The sequence below is a fragment of the Macrobrachium rosenbergii genome, chromosome 51 (genome assembly GCF_040412425.1).
Source record: "Macrobrachium rosenbergii isolate ZJJX-2024 chromosome 51, ASM4041242v1, whole genome shotgun sequence".
In the NCBI taxonomy this organism is placed as follows: domain Eukaryota; kingdom Metazoa; phylum Arthropoda; class Malacostraca; order Decapoda; family Palaemonidae; genus Macrobrachium; species Macrobrachium rosenbergii.
This window is the reverse complement of record NC_089791.1, coordinates 4,907,122-4,928,004: the sequence shown is the minus strand read 5'-3', so window position 1 is coordinate 4,928,004 and position 20,883 is coordinate 4,907,122. Positions and strand designations below refer to the sequence as shown.

General features: G+C 36.2%; 1 protein-coding gene across 5 annotated transcripts in view; it reads right to left on the bottom strand.

The window, feature by feature from the left end:
- The window catches only part of LOC136833121 (sodium channel protein 1 brain-like), a 564,124-nt gene that overhangs the window by 43,256 nt on the left and 499,985 nt on the right, over window positions 1-20,883 (bottom strand). For 4 of the 5 annotated variants that reach the window (XM_067094770.1, XM_067094774.1, XM_067094773.1 and 1 more), the window contains one exon: window positions 17,100-17,251. In XM_067094770.1, coding sequence (XP_066950871.1) covers window positions 17,100-17,251 — 152 coding nt within the window. The remainder of the gene's footprint in view (window positions 1-17,099; window positions 17,252-20,883) is intronic. The other variant, XM_067094772.1, reaches the window with a different exon arrangement.

Below are 20,883 nucleotides of genomic sequence, written 5' to 3'. Positions count from 1 at the left end.
AATTTCTCTGTTATTGCTGGTATAGGGACCATTCCATTGCCATGACCTGGTCCCGATAGCTCAGTTGGTTCCGCAATGCTCTTTTTGCTCTGGCTGTATCTGCTCTCAGCTTGATCCCATGCATCGACGCCCATAAGTGCACCTGGACAGCTAGTTGGCACAGCGATGGTGTTGTCACATGACTCTCACCTAGTGCCCCTCCAGATGCTGATGGAAGGTCTGGAGCGCATCCATGATGCTGTCATCTCTAGCATGTTGAATTGTACTCTGTTCATATTTGGGGCTAATACCCTGGACCGAACTCTCCTTCCACATGAGCTTTCCAACCTTTGTGGGATGCATCTGAGAACAGAAGTATCTCTGGGGAGAAGCTCTCAATGAGACACCTTGAAGGGGATTGTGGTCCAACAGCCACCATTCTAGGTCTTCCAGAACTTTGTTGTTAAGGAGAACCAAATGATGTGGTGGTTCGTCTGGAAATGATGTTTCAGTTACCACTGGGGCAAATGAAGATGGCTTCTCCTGTTCAGAATGATGTCCCCCTTCAGGAAGTGCCTGGCAACTTCCTTGAGGTTGTTTATTTGGGTAAGGTTGTGTCAGGAAGGCCTTCTCTGCCCTGGTGTCCAGGACCATTCTGAGATACTTGATCCTCTGCTCAGAAACTAAGTTGGATTTCTGCCAGTTTGTAATGATCCCCTGACTCTGGCAAAAGGATGGCAGACTCTGTCCTGTAGATGCTTCCTTTTTGAGGAAGCAAGGATAAGCCAGTCATCTAGATAACTGACAGATTCCCTTGGAGTGTGCTGAAGCCGAGACTAGTGTGAAGACCCTTTTGCCAGGCCAAAGCAGAGGGCTTGAACTGAGACACCTCCCCTTGCCACTTGAAACAAAGGAACTTTTTTGAGTCATGGTGAATAGGGATATGAAAATAAGTATCCTGGAGAACAGTTGAGATCACGAAGTTTCCCTCTCTGACAGAATGAAACACTGAATGATTAGTTTCCATTATGAAGGGTTTCTGTCTGATGTAACTGTTCTTTGCTGAGAGATCTATGATAGACCTCCATCCTCCTGAAGCCTTTGTCACTAGGAAGAGGTGGTAGAAGCATGGAGACCTGGACCAAACAATTTCAATAACTTTTTTCTGCATCATAGTCTTGACCTCTGTCCGCAGGACTTTATTCTTGGTTGAGTTGGCAAGGTATATTGGGAATGAGACTGGGTTCGGGAGAGAGTGGGATGGTAGTCCTTGAAAAGGAATCTGTATATGTCCCTCAGGACTGCTACTACCTACTTTTCTGCCTCATGTTGCTGCCATACCATCCAATGATTTGAGAGGCAGCCCTCTACCTGTGGCAGTGGATGGAGGGGAGGGGGGAACAATCTCATTGGAAAAACCCCCCTTTCTTGCCCCTACCTCCTCTTTCAGGATGATTCAGGAAGGATGGGTGAAAGGGCTGAGAGGTGTCTGCGCTCTTTGTAGAGGTAGATGAAGTGGGGTCTTGTCTTGACCTCATCTGTGGAGTTTCCCCTAGTGTGGAAAGCATGGTAGCCTTATTCTGAGCTGGAGTTTGGACACTGATGGCCTTCTCAAGAGCCAACTGTCATGAGAGACCTATCTGGATAGTGTTGGCCCAAAGGCTGGGAATCTGGTAGGCTAGGAAAGTGAGGGTTTCCCTTCCTGGCACCATAGGCTTCATTACCCTACCCAAGAGTTCGTGGTCAACTCCCTCATCATCACAATAGTTGTGACACCCTGTCACACATCTGGCCAAGCTGTGATGTGAAGCACCAATATTAAAACCATTTCTAAATTGTTTGACTCTAAGGAGTTGACGTTAAGGCCTTGTTGATGTAATTTCTCCAATGGGACATTGTTGGTAAGTCGATACAGTGCTGAGCTGAGTTGGAGGGGAGAGTTGTAAGTGTCTTCTGGGAAGTAGAAGTTTTTCTATGTGGATAATAGTGGGTGGCATAACTTTCCTGGTCTTCTGGCTGTGAGGGAACTTGTCGGTTCACAGGTCAGTGAGTTCACCTCTGCCAAAACACCACAAGAAAGCTCTAAGCAAGACAGCCTTACTGATGGCCTCGCTTTTGGGACAGAACCTAGTAATCGCTCAAAAAGAGAGAGAGATTGCTGGTAAAGGTCAAGCAGAGGCAGTCTCCCTGAGAACATTAAGCTTAAGAATGGGCAAAATGACCTCTTGGAACCATTGCTTTAGGTCATTAGACCTAGAGCAATGGTTCCAAGAGTTCATCTTGCTCATGGTAAAGTTTCTCAAAGGGAATGTTAGAGTGCTTCCTTCTGCAGCAAGAGGAATTAATGATCTTTGCTCCACAGATGGACCTGTTCTTGAGCCTCGGATGGAGGCAGCATAGAAAGTGGACTCTGTACCAACTGGGATCCTGATGAAGGATCCTCAGTTGCCATATGGCTTTAGTTTTACCTATTCCTTGTCTGGTGAAGGTGTAGTCAAATAAAAAATCTGCAGTGGGCCTCTCAGAAGACGAAGAATCACTGTGGGAGGGGGGAGAGAAAGTTCTGTAAGGACTTAGCATAGGGTCTCTGCTAGTTGAAACATCCTTCTTAGGCTTCCTCCTCCTCCACTTCCCATAATGCTCCTATTGTGGAGAAGCCCATTCAGCACTTTCAAGGCAGGGAGAGTCATGAGAACACTCCTTTCCCTTGCAAGAAATTCACACTCAGTGCAAGTTCTACTGTTAGAGGTGATATGACATGACTACAAGGTTGACCACAATCTTCACAATGACATTGTTCCTGTTTGCTCTCCATTAGACAAAGAACAAAGTACAAACACTAAAAGTAATAAGACTGCACAAAACACTTTTGGGCACAAAACAGCACCTGTGGCATAGAATGTATTGTTCACAAGAACACATGTACCAATGCGAAGGAATAGCTAGCACACAGTAAAAACACAGAACATGAGAGACACATTTGTTCTGCATTGCAACTGAAAGAACAATGGGTAGCATTGGTTGGGTGAGAATGGGCATCCCCTCTCCCCAAACTCCACTTAGGTACCACCACCCCAGCATATGAACAAGAAGATATTGAAAGGTGTAGAGTTTGTTTTTCCTTAGAACAACTATCAAGAAAAACTAGAAGGATGGCACCTGGGACAGTTAACTAAAAGATTAACTAAAAGATAACTTGTCACCTTTATCAAAGGGAGAAGACGTCATAGAGGAAACATCAACCCCAGGAGAGGCAACACTATCAGGCAAAGAATGGCATAATTTCTTGGGTGGGGATAGTTAATCCTCAGCACATGACGAGCACCCTCGGACAAGGGTATGGGAATAGAAAATAGCAGAAGAAAGGATCCCCAGAATCTGTTGACTTTATCAGGAAAGCAAAACTCCCGACAAAGAAGACAAATGCTTCTTTCCCTTCCTCTTGCTAAACCTTTCCCACTGCAAGGAAGCTCATTTCTCGCATGGGGAAGAATGGATGCAGACCTTACCTTGACAATGAGAACAAAACTTGCGTGGGTCCAAGGATGTAGGATGCATGAAGTGGCCACAAGGCCACCCCATACCCTCACTATGTAGTTCACATTTATTTTCCATCAGAGAAAAAACACATCAACAGAGACAAAAAAAAATGACAAATAAAAAACAAGCAGAAAAACAAAGAAACAAAGGAATGTAAACTTAGGGGGAGGTGACAGCAGTAGCACTTCGCATAATGTGACTGAAAGGTTAAGTGACGTTTGCTGGGCGTTTGGCTGGAAGCCCCACTTTCTCACTAGAGCTAACAAATGACAAACCTTGTAACCATGTTCATTCAACCATTCGGCTAAACACAAAGAAATTCTTCACTTAAAGTGCGTCAGTTTGTATTCCTGTAGGAACAAAGTTGGAATAGGAAATGAGTGGTAACATTCCTTACATGAAATGCTGTAATGATAATTGGCAATAGATGCTCGCTCACGATTTTCAGTTGATATTGCTTACATATAACTGAAACACTTATCATAAATATAAGGGAACAAACATGCGTATTTAAAAATGTTGTAAGTAACTTAAATGCCTTTAAATCTATTGTCACCCATTGCCCCTGGATATTTCTAAAAAGCGCATACAAAAATACACCATATTTATGAATAGGCTACACATTAGCACATTAGAAACCTACCTGTTTTCAGCTCATATTTGGAATATAAAATTGTCATAATATAAGACTGACTCAGTCTTGCTGAAACACTAAATTACAGTATACCCATTAAGCATGAAAAAGACGTAAAGTTGAAAATTTAGAATTCCTTTATAAAATTTTAGTACTAGTCTTTCCATTACTGACTGCTTCAGAAGTAATTATCAGGAACAAGATATACTATTTAAAGAAAAATTACAGTAGTTCATCACTCTTAGGAATATTACAAACGAATTACAATTAAATATATGATTTTTTTTTACTTATTCATCAACCTTTTGACAAGTACCCTTGGCTCAGCTGCTGTGAATAATAAACTTTGCACATTTCATAGGCTTCTAATTGTTTATCATACTTGTACAATATTTCCATTAATTGTATATGACAAGCTTAAAATTAGTGTACTAGAGTGTAGCATACAGAAACTTACTGAAATAGTCATTATTATTCTACAGCAATTTAGTAAACCTTTCTATTGATATAATCACTATTAGTAATTTTTTGCTACAATTTTTTACTTGGATAAATATACTTATGAAAGTCCATTGCGGTATTGAAAAAAAAGGACAAAACCAAGGATGACAATCTGGAAACAGAAATTTCTTTATCAGAAAAATTGGTCTTAGTATAAAAAAAGAAAGTGAATCTTGTAGAAAAATTCCAAAAAAATCAGCATGCGCCTTTACAGATATGTTTTAATAATTAATCATTAATATGTAATTCACTGACTATAAAAGGTCATACAGCACTATAAATATAAACCATAACAGAACTAATTGAAAAAAAGAAAAAGTACCCCTCGAAGGAGTATTTGACCACCCAGTAACTGCCAATGAAAATTTGTCTAAGTTCTTGTTAATAATAATAATAATAATAATATTAATAATAATAATAATAATAATAATAATAATAATAATAATAATAATAATAATAATAAACATTAATTAAGCATAAGAATATAAGGAATAATTAACGAAAACACATATGGTAAAATGCAATAACTTGCAAGCAAACTTAAGAAAACTGAAAAATTCACAGAATTTTTAGATTACACAGTTCTTTCTTTACAGGCTGGAATGAAAAAGAGTCGATAAGTGATGATCTTCACCAGAATTTATTATACTTATATCAGTTCACAGCCAAATGACTAATTAATGATAAAAATGAATATACCTACAATGTGTGTAAACATCAAAATTTGCTATGCATTATACAATACAGGTCAGGTGGTTGATGATGAACTTGTTATACCATTTTAGGGGGTTGAATATGCAAGAGACCGCGTGTATGCGTCAACCATCGAAGGGAACAAGACAAAAACAAGAGCATCCCATTTTCTCTCTCTCAAGGAACGCAACTTCTACCTTATAATATTTCCGTCTGTTTCTCCCTAACCATTGTTGTCTTGATTTATGTACAATCACTACCACTTGCATTGCCATGCAAGCAGTCTAATCATGTACTCATAATGTTCCACCGAATCTTCTGTATCAAACTGTATGTATGTTTCTGTTTGTGAAGAAGTCAAATGTCTCGCCATTTCACATATATGATGCTACTGCTTTATATTCATTAATCTGTCTCGAATCTCATGCAATTGGCCATATGTGGAATTTCCTGGCCTTTCCATTGATATATGTTTTATCATTGTACGTTTATTATGTCTCTCACAATCGCCATCTGTTTGTCTGCCGAAAAACACAGATGTCCGAAACATTACCTCTGTTTTGCCCTGTCTGTGTGTAGAAACTACTTTGCGGCTCGCACCAGCCAATAACAACTTCGAAGATTCTGTACATTCATTCAGTAAGGAACCACCAATAAACCAGACAACACCCAGCCAGTATGTCACTCTATACCATCCTTACATATATACATAAGAGTAACAGTTGTAAAAGGGTACTCATCTAAGATGACTTACGATGTTTTGGGATGATTGTTTGGGGTGTATTTTTGTCTGAATTGATATTAAATCGTTTTAGTTTGATAAATTAAGGTATATTTTTGTTCGAACTAAATTAGGCAGTGAACTTTAAAATAGACAGTTATAAGTTCTCCCCCACTTTTTTGCAGGGATAGATTCCAGAACATACCACGGAAATGCAAAATCTGCGGAAATGCAAAATCCCCTTTAAAAATGCTTATAACTGCCAAATACTTTGTACCCGTCAAACTAAAATGCTTATAACTGTCTATTTTAAAAGTTCACTGCCTAATTTAGTAGTTCAAACAAAAATATACCTTAAATTATCAAACTAAAACAATTTAATATCAATTCAAACAAAAATACACTCCAAACCATCATCCCAAAACATCCTAAGTCATCTTAGATTAGTAGCCTACCCTTTTACAACTGTTACGCTTATGTATATACATCCCATTACGCTTATGTATATACGCCCCCTAAAATGCTTATAACAATGATTTACTAATTTTAAGAAATTATTATTAATGTAAACACAGCAAAATATCTATAAAATGTTTAATACAAATTAAATAAATCCTTAATACAAATTAAATTAATCTGTCTTACAGAACGTTTGACAACGAATCAAATTACCCCTGTATACATAAGCATAGCCGTTTTCTCTCATAGTATTGAAGTCGTCCCGTTTTCTTTATGTATTGGTAAAACAATTAAAATATTACTAATTCACTTTTTTTCGTAGAGCAACACTATTCACAAAAATCCGAGACAAAATGAAGCACAAAAAAGAGGGTAGCACTGATATATATATAGGCTATATATATATATATATATATATATATATATATATATATATATATATATATATATATATATATATATATATATATATATATATATATATATATATATATATATATATATATATATATATATATATATATATATATACTCCCATTGCTAAATTGCACATAAGAAATAAAGTTTAAAGTCCAGACAAAACTTAAGAGAAAATGAATATAAAGCAAAGGTATAAGTTATTATTGTGTTTTATATTTTCGTGATAACTACAATAATAATCACATGCCACTGAAGTGGAATGTAGTCTCAGTACTCGTATGCAGTACACCTAATGGAAATTTCACCTATGATAGCTCTTGGTAACTTTCAAGACTGTGGATTATTTGAAGAGATCTAAGGAAAAGAACACAATTTTGCCATTTCTTTGGTCACTGCTTTATATTTATATAAAGACATGAACATTTTGCATTACAAGAACTGCCCCTTTATGTATTGTGAAGTTTTGTAGGTCCAGTGTGGTCAACACAAAATTGCCTACTTATTAGAGGCAATGGCCTTCTGCTTTTGTACTTTTATGAAATTGTAAAAATTATTGAAGCACTAATACTTTAAAGATAATTCCCTCAACAATTATTACTTTAAAGTAATTTCTATAAAAATACCTCCTTTGAAAACTGTGAGCAACGAAATCAGTTTTCAAACTGGTCCTCATTTTATTAAAAAAAAAAAAAAAAAAAATGGCATTTGGTATAGTAGGTGTACAGTACCAACTTGAATCGCACGAATCTCTTATTTGGGATAGGCCAAGTTCTGCATAAAACCAAAAACGAATTTTTTAGGCATAATTTTTTCATTCTTTTCATTGAGGCAGTATACCTCAAGTCATATTCCTTGCTTTTAATTTCATAGTACTATAAATGCTTCCTAGACCAGAGCAATCTACCAAATCATCGTTCAATAAAAAATACCAAGATCAGGTGATTCCCATTATATTTTGATATTGCAGAGAAGGTGTTTGATTTAATAGCCTACTATTTTGTACTATTCAATAAATGTGAAAGGTGACTGCTTGTTCCACGGAATTAAAGTACCCACATATACACTACTGAAGAATTATTTTATAGATATTTCATTAAAGAAATCAAAAGAAAAAAAATCATGGTCTAGCTTGAATAAATGATTATTTCTAATTTGGCAATAGCTAAAGAAAGGTTTACTTCATTGGTTGCAGAGAATTTTCCAAGTGAAAAAAATTTAAAAAGACAACAAGCATATTATGAAAGTTGGCACAAAGCATTTGGACAGCTGATGACAAGTAGCAGTATTTTCAGGAATTTATCTTAATTTTATTTTTATCAGTGCGAACATGCCAGAAATAAGCAAACCTCAAAAACAATCCCTGATAATGATAACTATATATAGTGACCAGTAGATTCTACACACACACAAACACACACACGCACACGCGCGCACACACACACACACACACACACACACACACACACACACACATATATATATATATATATATATATATATATGTAGAATCTGCTAGTCACTTTTTACCAGATACATATGCAATTGTAATAGCCAGAATGTCCTCTTAACTTCTCGGATTCTTTGCGCTTTTTTGGATATGCTTGTTACTACAAAGCCTTAAGATCCACGTGCAAGAAATTTGGAGCAGATATGATATCCAGTAGCGGGAAACGAACCCACGTCCCGTAATCACAACAAGGTCACATTGCAGTTGGATCTTAACGCTTTGTAGTGACAAGCGTACCCAAAAAAAGTGTGAAGAATTCGAGACGTTAAGAGGACATTGTGTGTGTGTGTGATATATATATATATATATATATATATATATATATATATATATATATATATATATATATATATATATATATATATATATATGTGTGTGTGTGTGTGTGTGTGTATGTTTGTGTTTGTGTAATGTCAATCAAAATTACTTAAGGAGTGGTATTGAGTGATATTACCTAATATCTTACCTAGACGCTGGTGCCTTAGAAATAGTTTGAGATTCTAATGCACCATGTCCCAAGGCAGAGAAGTACCTCGTTGAGGGATGTGAACCCCATGGTGGAGGAAATGCCCTCGAAATGGTTGATGAGCCTCTTTTTCTTGAGGCAAAAGGAACAACATGTATTGGGTCAATTAGTTCAGTAGACTGCCACTGCCATGGTGGTGGTAATCAGTACAACTCTGACATAGCTGCTCAGTGCTGTGACAGTGTACTGGGATACCAATATGTATCACAAGAAAGGAGTGCCAAGTTAGTAGTTTAACTACACCACTGAGGTAATTCATTTAGCTCGTACAAGGGTGCCCCAAATAATTTCTCTTTATCAGTAATAAAGTTTAGATTTTATTTATCAAATTACAACTACTTAAAAACGTTAAATAGTTACTGGGTCAATGGAAAATATAGGAGATCTTGACAAAATTTATGTAATTGGTATCTTTCCAAAACTTGACATTCGTTGTTGCTTACATTCTGGACACGTAGGGATTGGATCATGTGGGCTACCCATCAAATATCTCTAGATCATATATGTAACCAGTTCTAAGACAAGTCCAGATTACTTGTGAGTGTTAGTCTTTCTGATATAATGAAGTACAGATTCAACAATGGGCTTAATCTGTTTCAATTTGTTACTATCAGGTTCATTATGCCACAAATTCAGCTATTTATTGATTATAATTGGTTTTAGGGATGTTACATCACATAGCCACTATTAGGAATCTCGTCATATTAGTTGCAGCTTTGGCTGCTTTATCAGCTAATTCATTTCTTTGAATTTCTACACGGGCATGGATCCAACATATTTCTACCATTTTGACATCTGCATACAATTTGTGAAGTGCAAAAATTTCATTTGTAGAGCAAGGGTATTTTCTGTATAATTTTGAAGGATTTCTATAACAGTTCTCGAGTTGCTGAAAATTACACATTTCTGTGATCGTACAAGTATATACAGTATTTAACATGCAAGTTTAATGGTTCATCCTATTACACATACTGTGGCTGTGAAGACAGAAACAGGGCTAGACAATGAAAACTGCATGGGGGTGGGGGAGGATTATGTGAATGCCAATCCCACACCTGATGAAGATTTGGACCCATCTGTGTACAGTCTTATATGTACTTTCTATTGCATGTAGTTTTACGATTTTTCGGAATGACAAAGAGAAGAGGAAGGAGAAACTAAAATCGTATTGGGATTAGCAATTAGAAGAGCTACAGAGGAGCTGAATACACTTGGAACAAAGGAAGGTGAAAAGGCTATTTACAGGATATCAAAGTCAAGGAAAAATCAAAGACAAGACCTGGGTCAGTTTAGGTGTCATCCTTCATAAAGATGATGACATGAAATGAGTTTTGTCTGATTACCATAGGCATCTTTTAAAGATAAAATGAAAGAGGGTGGAGGGGCCAGTGATTGAGATATAGAGGAGACTAGAATGAAGAATGGCAAAGCACCACGTCCATCAGATGTGACAACTGAAATGTTGAAGGCATTTGCAAAAATATATCCATGCCATGGTCTGCAGAGTTCTGTCATTTTCAAGTAGCTTTTTAGGGCATGGATAAGGAAACATCAACATCTCATCCAGGTCCCCACCAACAAAGTTCTTTAGAAAGGGAACCGCAAAACTCTCAAATCTAACATCTGGAACCAAAGGATTTTAGCCACAAACTCTGGGACAAAGAAGGAGAGAGATCCATATGCTTCTGAGGGCTGAATGAGATATGAAAATTCATGTAAATAATCAACTCTTTTTGCCAATGCAAGGACCAAGAGAAGAGCATTTTCAAAACAATGCCCCTATACAAGGATTGGAATAGTGCTTCATAAGGGGCTACTGTTATTTAACAGCATTGTGGTGATGTCCCACTGCAGAGGTCAAACCTCCATTGGAGGGCAAGTTTCTGATAAACATGGACAGTTCTGATGAGGCGGGAGATAACCTAAGAAAGTGCCACATGGTAGTCCTTGACGGCTGAAACCAAAAAGCCCTTATCCCAGCATTGAAAGAAGATAAAGTCTGCTATTCATTGGAGAGAGGTACCAACTGGATAGCAACACCTTCTATGACACCAGCTGCAGAAGATGGCTCACTTCTCCTGATAAACATTTGCGGAGAAGTGGCTTGAGATACCCTGACATGTCTCTTGCTGCTTTCACAGGAGATGCTGGATAACCTCCACATGTGAAGTTGCAGGGAATGAACTGCCAGATGTTATCGGCTTATGTGGGATGACACAGGAGAGTGGGCCACTGAGGGAGATCTCTTGGAATGACTACAATACTTATAGTCACCTGGAGTGATGACCACCCTGTTGATAATGTGATGGAAGAGAGTGAAGGGGGAAAGATGTATATGTCACTCATATTTCACTGATGTTGGAAGGCACCTTGTGGGTCTGCCCACAGATCAGGTACCAGGGACCAAAATTTGGGGAATTTTCTGTTCAGCCTTGTAGCAAACAGGTTAAGCATCAGTAGGTCCCATAGGCTGAACAGTCTCTCCACCATTACCAGGTGCAGCAACCCCTATGTGCCTAGTACTTGGCTCTGGAAATGTACCTGGCTGAAAGATCTATACCTAACAGAGATCCCCATTTGTTCATTTGTACAGTTAGTGAGCACAGAGAAGGGAACAACCACCCTCTGCTTGTTGATGTAGGCCACTGTGGTGGTGTTGTTGCTCATCACAACCACTGAGTGGCCCTGCAGTCAAGGGCGGAATGCTTGTAATGCCAACAATATTGATTGCATCTTCAAGATGTTGAAGTGTTGGCACTGAAGGTTTGGGGTCCATGTCCCTTAAACAAACTCTTTGTTCAAGTGTGCACCCTAGAGACAGCTTAAATGAGATGAGATTGTCACATAATTCCTCCTATTTCATTCCAATGGCCACTTCTACTTTCCCTGGTGGAAAGTAAAATTGTGACCCCAGGAATGGACTGTTTTGCAAGGATAGGCAACTCTCAAGGGAAATCTGTTTAGATGCCAGAGAGAGAGGAAAGACTTTCTTCTATGGTGGATAAAATTAGCCCGAAAGTTGGTAATTTGATGAGGCATGAAAGTAAGGGTCTTGCCACCTGATACTACAAGTCTCACTGAGGGCTGTCTCCACAAGTAACTCCTTCAGCATGAGTGTCCGGCCATGGTGCAACATGGGCCATGGATATAATAACAGACCTCAGGTAGTTTGCCTCTTCATAGGGTCCAAATAGTTAAAAAAGTCTGCATCTTGAACTGAAGGCAGTTAATTGATGGCAAGGCACCAGTAACATAAAAGGCAGCTATATATAGTTCATATAAAGAGGAAAGGAAATAATTGCTATTTTCAACAATGCCTTATGCATTAGAATGCAAGAAAACTTCTTGAATAATGCTCTAACCGAGTGGGAAAACCTAAGTTTTTCACAGACTAAGCAGGCACCAACAAAACTGAGGATAACAGAGATATAGTCTTTGTGGAACCATTCTCTTTAACCAAATGAGGATAAAGGGGAGCAAAACAGTTACTGAGCTGCTGAAACAAGTTCCTTGTCCTCCAGGCAGAAGGTGCTGAGACAGCAAAAGTTGACCCTTCAAACAAAAAACCCAGGTGACCCAGGAGGAACGAATCAGGAGGTGCACTCTCTTATGGCACTGCACCTGAAGTAATCAGAGATGGTGAAGAAAGCAATGAGATAACACTGCTAAATATATAAAGCAAAGTTTTTGTGGCATTGCACCTTGAAGAGAGTGCCAATGCACCAACCACTGTAGTGCATGGTTGGGAGTAAGGTTGGGAGAAGGAGAGAAAGAGGAGGGCCAGCAATACCTGACAAACCACCTTACTCATAGCCACCTCACAAGACTGAATGTCATCAACAGTAGACAAATCCTGAGCTGAAATGGACTCTAACTAAGATCAAATTGAGGCACTTACTAATAAACCAGAAGCTGAAAAAAGATCATTAGAGGAGGTGGAAGAAACAAGGGCTACCAACAGCAGAAACTAAAGATGATACAGGTGGAAGGAACAGTTTACAAGGAGAAAAGTAGTGGAAGGAAAAGAATGAGACTGCGATACAAACACCAGTGAAATAGGTTCAACAGAAGATTGAACAATATTATTATCAAAGCTGGAACAAATAACAGAAGAATTATATTGCCATTATTATCTCTTAAATTTGGAGATGTTGATAACTAGTGTGATGATTTAAGGTTTCTGGAATGTTCTTTTGGCAAGTGAGCCAAACACCTAACTGATCAATACGGATGAGAGGCAGGTGTTGGAGGGCACAAAAAAATCCTTGCTCCCAGGACTGACCCAGTTCCTTGGCAGCCTACTCCTCCAACTGTCAGAGGCAGCACTAAGCTTGAGCGAGACTGCAAAAAAGAACGCACACTATAGGGAATCACAGATTGGTTACTGACAACCAGAATTAGGTCAAACCCATAGCAAATTCTAGAATAAGACTAACATTCTGCTATAATTTAGAATATGGTTTTTTGAACCAGTTAGGAAGCAGAGGGCAGAGCTAAGGTTCTAGGCTCAGGTCTAAGGAGAGAATGAGGTGATGAGAGACTGGGAAATGGAGGAGGGAAAATATGAGATGAAGGAGCCGTTGAAGAGGCAGGAAAGAAAGTTAAATGTCTATCTCTGCTCTAATTACTTACTCAACTATTTGACTCTCATCCTGCAAATATGGAATTCATTAAAAATTCATCTGATGACCCCCTACACTCTTCACACCTAGTAGACATCACACTCCTGACCCCTACAACTTGCAGACACTGTGCCTATCTATCACTGTAGAACAAAATGCATATCTAATTCTGCAGAGTAAAATCTGTTAATGCAAAAAACATTCCTGGAAAACCTGATGTCAGTCAAAGATGTCCTGAGTGGAGTGAACAAACAAGAAAATCACAATACCATGAAAAACAGCCAACAGCAACACTATACAATCACTGACTACCATCCTGAATGACATCAAAAAGAATGCTGACGAGAGCTACAACATTGGAAACAAACCTGGTGGAGAACAGGTGAACTAGACAGTCATCTGGGTCAGCTAAGCAATCATCATCTTTTATTTGGAAAGCTGACCACACCTACCAGTGCAAAGATACAGCTATCTTGAGCAGTAGGTAAGATTCATCCCAGATCAGTGCAATTACTAAGAGAAAAAAAGGCCTGACTACAGTTTGTTAGGTCAGCACTGAGACATTGTTTCTAAGCTGTCACCCCCTAAGCCCCCAAAGATGGGTCAAGGATTTAGGGAGGATGGGGTGGAGGGAAGAGGGTGAAAATGTTGGCATACTTATGCAAGTTTTATATAAAAAAGTGAAGAAAGTATATAAGAAGAAAATGGATGAAAAAAATGGGAAAGGGTTAAGGATACTAAGTTCAAAAGGTTGCAAATTCAAAAATATGGATCATTGTCCTCATAGATGTATTTGGTTACCGGCAGGAAGTAAGAACAAATAAATAAAAAGTGGGTGTTGGGAAAGGAAGAGGTTTATTTATTAGAAAGGAAGGAAGTAAGCTGGTTGTGTTTAAAAGATTTGGTAGAGAATTAGGGTGTCTATTCTCTATGATGTCTATTGACGACAAAGTCTGAACGTGTGATCAGATTGTTGAGCCAACTCCCCTTTAAAGAAGTGAAGTGTGGACGCTAAATGCAAATTTACTAAAAAAAAAAAGTTGAAGCTACCAAGATGAACGGTTTGTGTAATATATGAAGTGTAATAAGAACTAGAAAGGTTAGAAATGTAGAGGCATGTAGATATGTATAAAGGTTAGCATCCATGAAAGAATGGAGGCTGGTAGGTTGGTGAAGAGAATGTATAATCTGGATGCGTTCTGAGCGGGAGACGGAAAGCCTAAAATGTGCTGGATAGACGGCATATTATTATTATTATTATTATTATTATTATTATTATTATTATTATTATTATTATTATTATTATTATTATTATTATTATGTAGTTTAAGAAGACCAAGTGCTACACTCTCATTGGGCTTGCTTGGAGAATTGAAAATGGAATAAGGTAAAGTTAAAAAAAGCTAGCCAGCTAAGTAAGAAGAAACCAAAGGGAACAGATCTGAGTAAAATGCAAAAAAGCAACAGGGCTGAGGCAAACGGGATGTTGCAAAGATCCTTAAGTACTATCTTCGGGGTGCTATACAAGGCACATTGTAAGCAGTAACCCCTCAGTGGGGAAAAGGGAACGTAGAAAGGATACTGGCAAGAAAGAACCTTAATGTCCAGGAATGTGTGAATGTGGAAGACTGAGGTGAGTGGAACAATGTATACAGAGGGGTTTGATATGCTACTGATGAGCTTTCTGTTTGGGTGTCTGAAGTGACTAATGCTGTGGATTTTTTTTTTGTTCAGAGAGTTCATTCATGAATCTGCATTTAAAACTATGAATGTATCAGTGACCACTATCTTGTATTTTCTCTAGAACCACCCTTTAGGGGTGAGTACTGGCTAAAAGTTGGAAAATTATGCAATATATATATATATATATATATATATATATATATATATATATATATATATATATATATATATGATTTTATATATATATATATATATATATATATATATATATATATATATATATATATATATATATATATATATATATATATATATACATATTTATATATATATATATATATATATATATATATATATATATATATATATATATATATATATATATATATATATATGTATATATATATACATATTTATATAAATACACACACAAATATATATATATATATATATATAAGATACACATATATAATACATGTATATATATGTATATAAATATATATATAAATATAATTTCTCTCTCTCTCTCTCTCTCTCTCTCTCTCTCTCTCTCTCTCTCTCTCTCTCTCTCTCTCTCTATATATATATATATATATATATAAACATATATATACATGTGTATATGAAGAGATTTATATATTGTTTAACATACTTGCTGCGTTATCATTGACAATGTAATACAACCCAGACTTTCGATTTAATTTATGAGTTTGTGAAATCGAACTTTGATGCAGTAATATGAGGTTTACTTTGTTAATGTAAAAGGATGCTTTGCTTACTTACATGAAAATATGTAGATGTATTTTTAGATGCAGAAATAGTAAACCAGACAGTATTGTAATTTCCAGTAAAATAAACAGCCTTAATGCACTTCTTTTTTTCATAGAGCACAGTAATGCAGTTAAGATTTGAGCAAAAGGCATGCATCTTGCTGCACCTGCGACAATACCAATTCTCATGATATTCAGAATCAAAATTACTACTACTTAAAAAAAATTATGATTATTGGGCCAAAATGGACAACTGGAATAAATTATAGATCACAGCATAATAATTACTTTAGTACCTCCACTTTCAACAGTTACTTGCAACAACAACACAGAACTTATAGTAATGATATGAAAAGATAATACAAAAAAGATGCCAAATAGGTATTAGAGTACAAAATACTATATTCAGAGAAGAAATATTTGCTTCATCTGTAGAAATGATTATCCTAGAAATGTACACAAATATAAACTTTCACCATAAGCTGTAGTTTGTTACTTTTAGAGCAGCTCTCCTCATGTGCTCTTTTGGACACAAATTCTAACTAAACCCATAACCCTGAGTGAATATTTTCATTACACTGCAGACAGTAACATCATTGGCTTACAACTAAGACAAGTTTTGAAGTGATTCTACGATTGGAAGATGCAGACTGAAGCAAAACGCCATTCAGTTCAGAAATATTCATAAATAACCTTACCGTTTACCTTCGTTTACCTTAGCAATGACGTCCCACAAACAGACAGCTAAACCAACTCGGATTAACTTTGCTCTCATATGTGACTCGTATTCTTACCATGACTCTTCAATTATTTCATTTTGGAAAAGATTAAAATACTTGCAAATCATCCTATTTTCTATTAAACATTAATTGAATCATCAAAAAACAATAAAACCTCACTAGGTACACTTTACATTTGCAAACTCCAGAGTATTGCATATTAAGCAATGTAACAAGAAAATCTATATTACAACTCTACACTACCTTAAACATGACAGGATTCCAAGTTTTGAAAAAGTGTAAAAAACAATTACGAATGACTTACTTAAGAAAGCCCCGCCATGCTTGCTGAATAATTTTAGCAGCTGTATCCATCTTCTTCCAGCGTCGTGTTGAAGAGACAATTTCAAGTTCCTTGCGTGTTGGGAACTGCTTCTTGAACTTTTCCTCCATCTGCATCTTGAGCTGAGGGGGGAACTAGAAAACTGTGAGCGTTAGTCATTGGTATGGCTCGCCCGAAGGTGCACAGTGCAATCACTGCAGGCGGCCGTGCAGGTGAGAGGGGTAGGAGGCGTGGATGCTCCACACACGTGACACAGGAATCAAGGAGACAGAAGACAGACCATGTGTACGCTAATCGAGGACTGGACAAAACACAAGATTTATTGTAAGAATGAAAATAAAGAGAATATCTTCACAGGTACAAAATAAATGATAAAACACCATGCGACCAAGATTCAGCAGTACAGAACATATTTTGCTAATCTTTAGAGATCAGAGGGAGTACAAAAGTATGTGACTCTAATAAAGAGGTTAATGACACAGAAATAAAAAAAAAATATTATCCCTCAAACGCATCACAGTCAGTTCTCTTAATTTGAAGTTTACAAGTAATATCTTCCCTTATATCCAGTCCATCGATAAGCACTTCGTTTTCCCAAGGAATGACTACAAACACTAACACTAAAAGTCATTGTAACACAAAATCATAGTGTCACTGAAAACTCAAAGAAATATCTAAATAAAAAAAATGGAAAAATTGTGCTTTACCAGTAGCCTACAACAAGTTATATTGATACTGCTTTTAGAGTATGGGATGTTACTAACTTGTTTGACTGAATACTCACAAGAAGAATTATTTTTATGTTTAAGTACAAAATACTACAACAATATCATGGTATTGGCTCAGTTATTTATTGAACTTAAAAACTTTAAATGGAAAGTACTGAATAGCTTTTTTTGCCTCAGTGCTTTGTTTTTGCCCTATTCTTTCAACTGAATCAGATCGATACAGTTACCAATGATCTTGGTGATGTCAGTCTCGAACACCTTACCTATTGGCCAAAGGAAATAGGACAACCAGTCATTCTTTGTGCCAGCGAAAGAAAAGATATACACACATTTCAGTTATTTTAAACTTTAGGCTTCAGTCCCACTTGAGCTTCTTTGGTTATGCTTATTAATGTAAAAATTAATATCATGCCTTGTAATAATAACAGTGGAGTGAATACTTTATCAATGTTAGTGAAATAAACACTTGAGCAATAATTCATAATAAAAGTAGTACAGTCTCATTGAAAAGTGGTAATTTAGTCATAATGTATATTTCTACATTATATATATATATATATATATATATATATATATATATATATATATATATATATATATATATATATATTTATACATATATATATATATATTATATATATATATATATATATATATATATATATATATATATATATATATATATATATATATATATATATATATATATATATATATATATATATATATATTAGAGATTAGAGAAGAGAATATATAGAAATAAAGAAGATGAGGAAAGGAACACTATCATGTTTAAATAAGAAATTACTCTACATCCCGACAAACAAGTAACAATGACCTTATTTCTCGGCACCGAAGATGCTATTCTTTTCCCTAAAATAGTCTCGTAAATTCACTGTGCAGCCTAGGGGCCAAAGGTTGTTTTCATCAGCTCAACCTAACCCTTGAGGAATGTTATTTTTATTAGACATTGATCAGAACACCTGTATATGACCTCTGAATAAGCAGTTTAATTATTCATAGTTATAACAGTATACTATGATCAAAAGTATAGAAAAAAAAACACGTAGTTACTCACAGTAAATGATTCATTCCCGTAAGTTAACAAAGGAACAGTAACTTGAATGTTTATATATACTGAGAACCTTATAAAGTGACAAAATTAAGACTGCGGGCTGTTAAAAGGTTTTATCGGCAAATCTTGCCAGGACAAAACTACTATAATCAAAGTGGAAATTTTGTAATATGTTGTTTTTTATGATGGTTTCTTTCGGAAATTCACACTTGACATTTTTCATACTTGGTAACAATGTTTATAATATCTTCAGGTTTTAAAAATTAAAACCCTTTTCTAATTTGCTATGTTTGTATTTTGTGGATTTTAATCTTTTTCTAGTTCTATTTAGTTCTATTTGGGATGTCAAATTTGTAGCCTACACCGTTTTAATGAGGTGTAACTGTGCAGTAAAGAGTTATTCCATATTTCTAATATTGTTGTGTTTAGTTTTCCCTTTGCCTCAAACTTTAAAAAATGACTACTTGAGCGTGTATCCAATCTTAAAATATTGCACCGGCCATTGGCACGGACTGAAACAAGTGGCCAAGGAAATTTCTATCTAGATCCAGCCAGCCTTATGTTGGCTCGGGCTCTTGCTCTTCAGCAGCCCCTAACGATATCGTTTGGAATTTTGATTTTCATACTTCATTTTCGAAGTAAGGTTACACAAAATGTATTGTAGATTACCTGATATAGTTTGGTATTTTGATTATTATTTACTGTATGAAATGCGTTGTTTATATTTTGTTGTCTTGGTAAGATTTCATTACTGTACCTTATTTAATATAATTTGGGATTTTCATTGACATCTATTTAATGCATTGCTGCACTGTATGCAATTAATTTTTCAGTCTGTGTATACTCTCTCTCTCTCTCTGTGTCAAAGAATTTGGGTTTACTCATGTTGTAAAGAAACACAAGCCTATTTATAGTCTTTTTCATATTGTACAGTTTTGGTATGCTATACTCTGAGGTACATTACTGTACTTTATGTGTTTTTGAAGCAATTCATTTTACAGATGTAACTATGAACTTGAATAAGTAAATTAATATTCTAAATTGAATGATAATTACAAAATAGCTATCAGGTTAGGCTATTGATTAATTTATATGGAATTGTTGTACAATATAAGACATGCCACTTGGCTTCAGTGTTGTGTATGCAAATCTTCATTATTTAACATATTTCATTACTTCTCGGGAGGCCAGACGCCAAAACTGTCCATTAAGTTGAGGCGCCACCGTTAACATATTCTATCTTCGTTCATAACTTGCAGGAAGTAAAAGCGTTTCTGGGTAAGCACATGTTGCTAGCACTTCAAGGCAATCCACACTATTCCAGTACGGACTCTTTGAGTGTTCACTAATATACTTAAACTTGTAAAAATGATGATTTATCATATTCACAGCATTATTAAAATTTTCATTATCAACAATATTGTGACATTTTTCTCTTAGATAAAGATAAATGAAATATCTTTATAATTAAGCTTTCTTGTGATGTGGACAATGAAACTGACTAATGAATTTAGATGATATGCCTGGTTGTTCAAATAAAAAACTTTATGGCTCTGTAGTATCCATGAGCCTAAATAAGGTATAAAGATCCATATGAACATCTTCCCTTTGGAAACAAAAGTAGTTTGCGTTATAAGCAGGTAATACTGCATGAAAATAGAAGTCAGTATAAACTCTTTGCGGATTTGATTGGCAGACCGCTGAAGCAGTGAACCAGTATCCCCTTAATCACAAATGGAATAAAGAACCAGATTTTCAACTGCATGTGCTTGGAGCCATAGCAGCTTACTGCTAGCATTTATTTCGAATGTACTGATTTCTGCCAACAGAGACTAGTGTGTCTAAGAGGCATATATTTTAATATTGCCTGTTTTTAATATGAATATCACCTCAGGAGCATTAGGGAGGCAGATCCAATATATCCACTCACTGCTGGTAGGGCAGGGAGTGCGAGACTACAGTT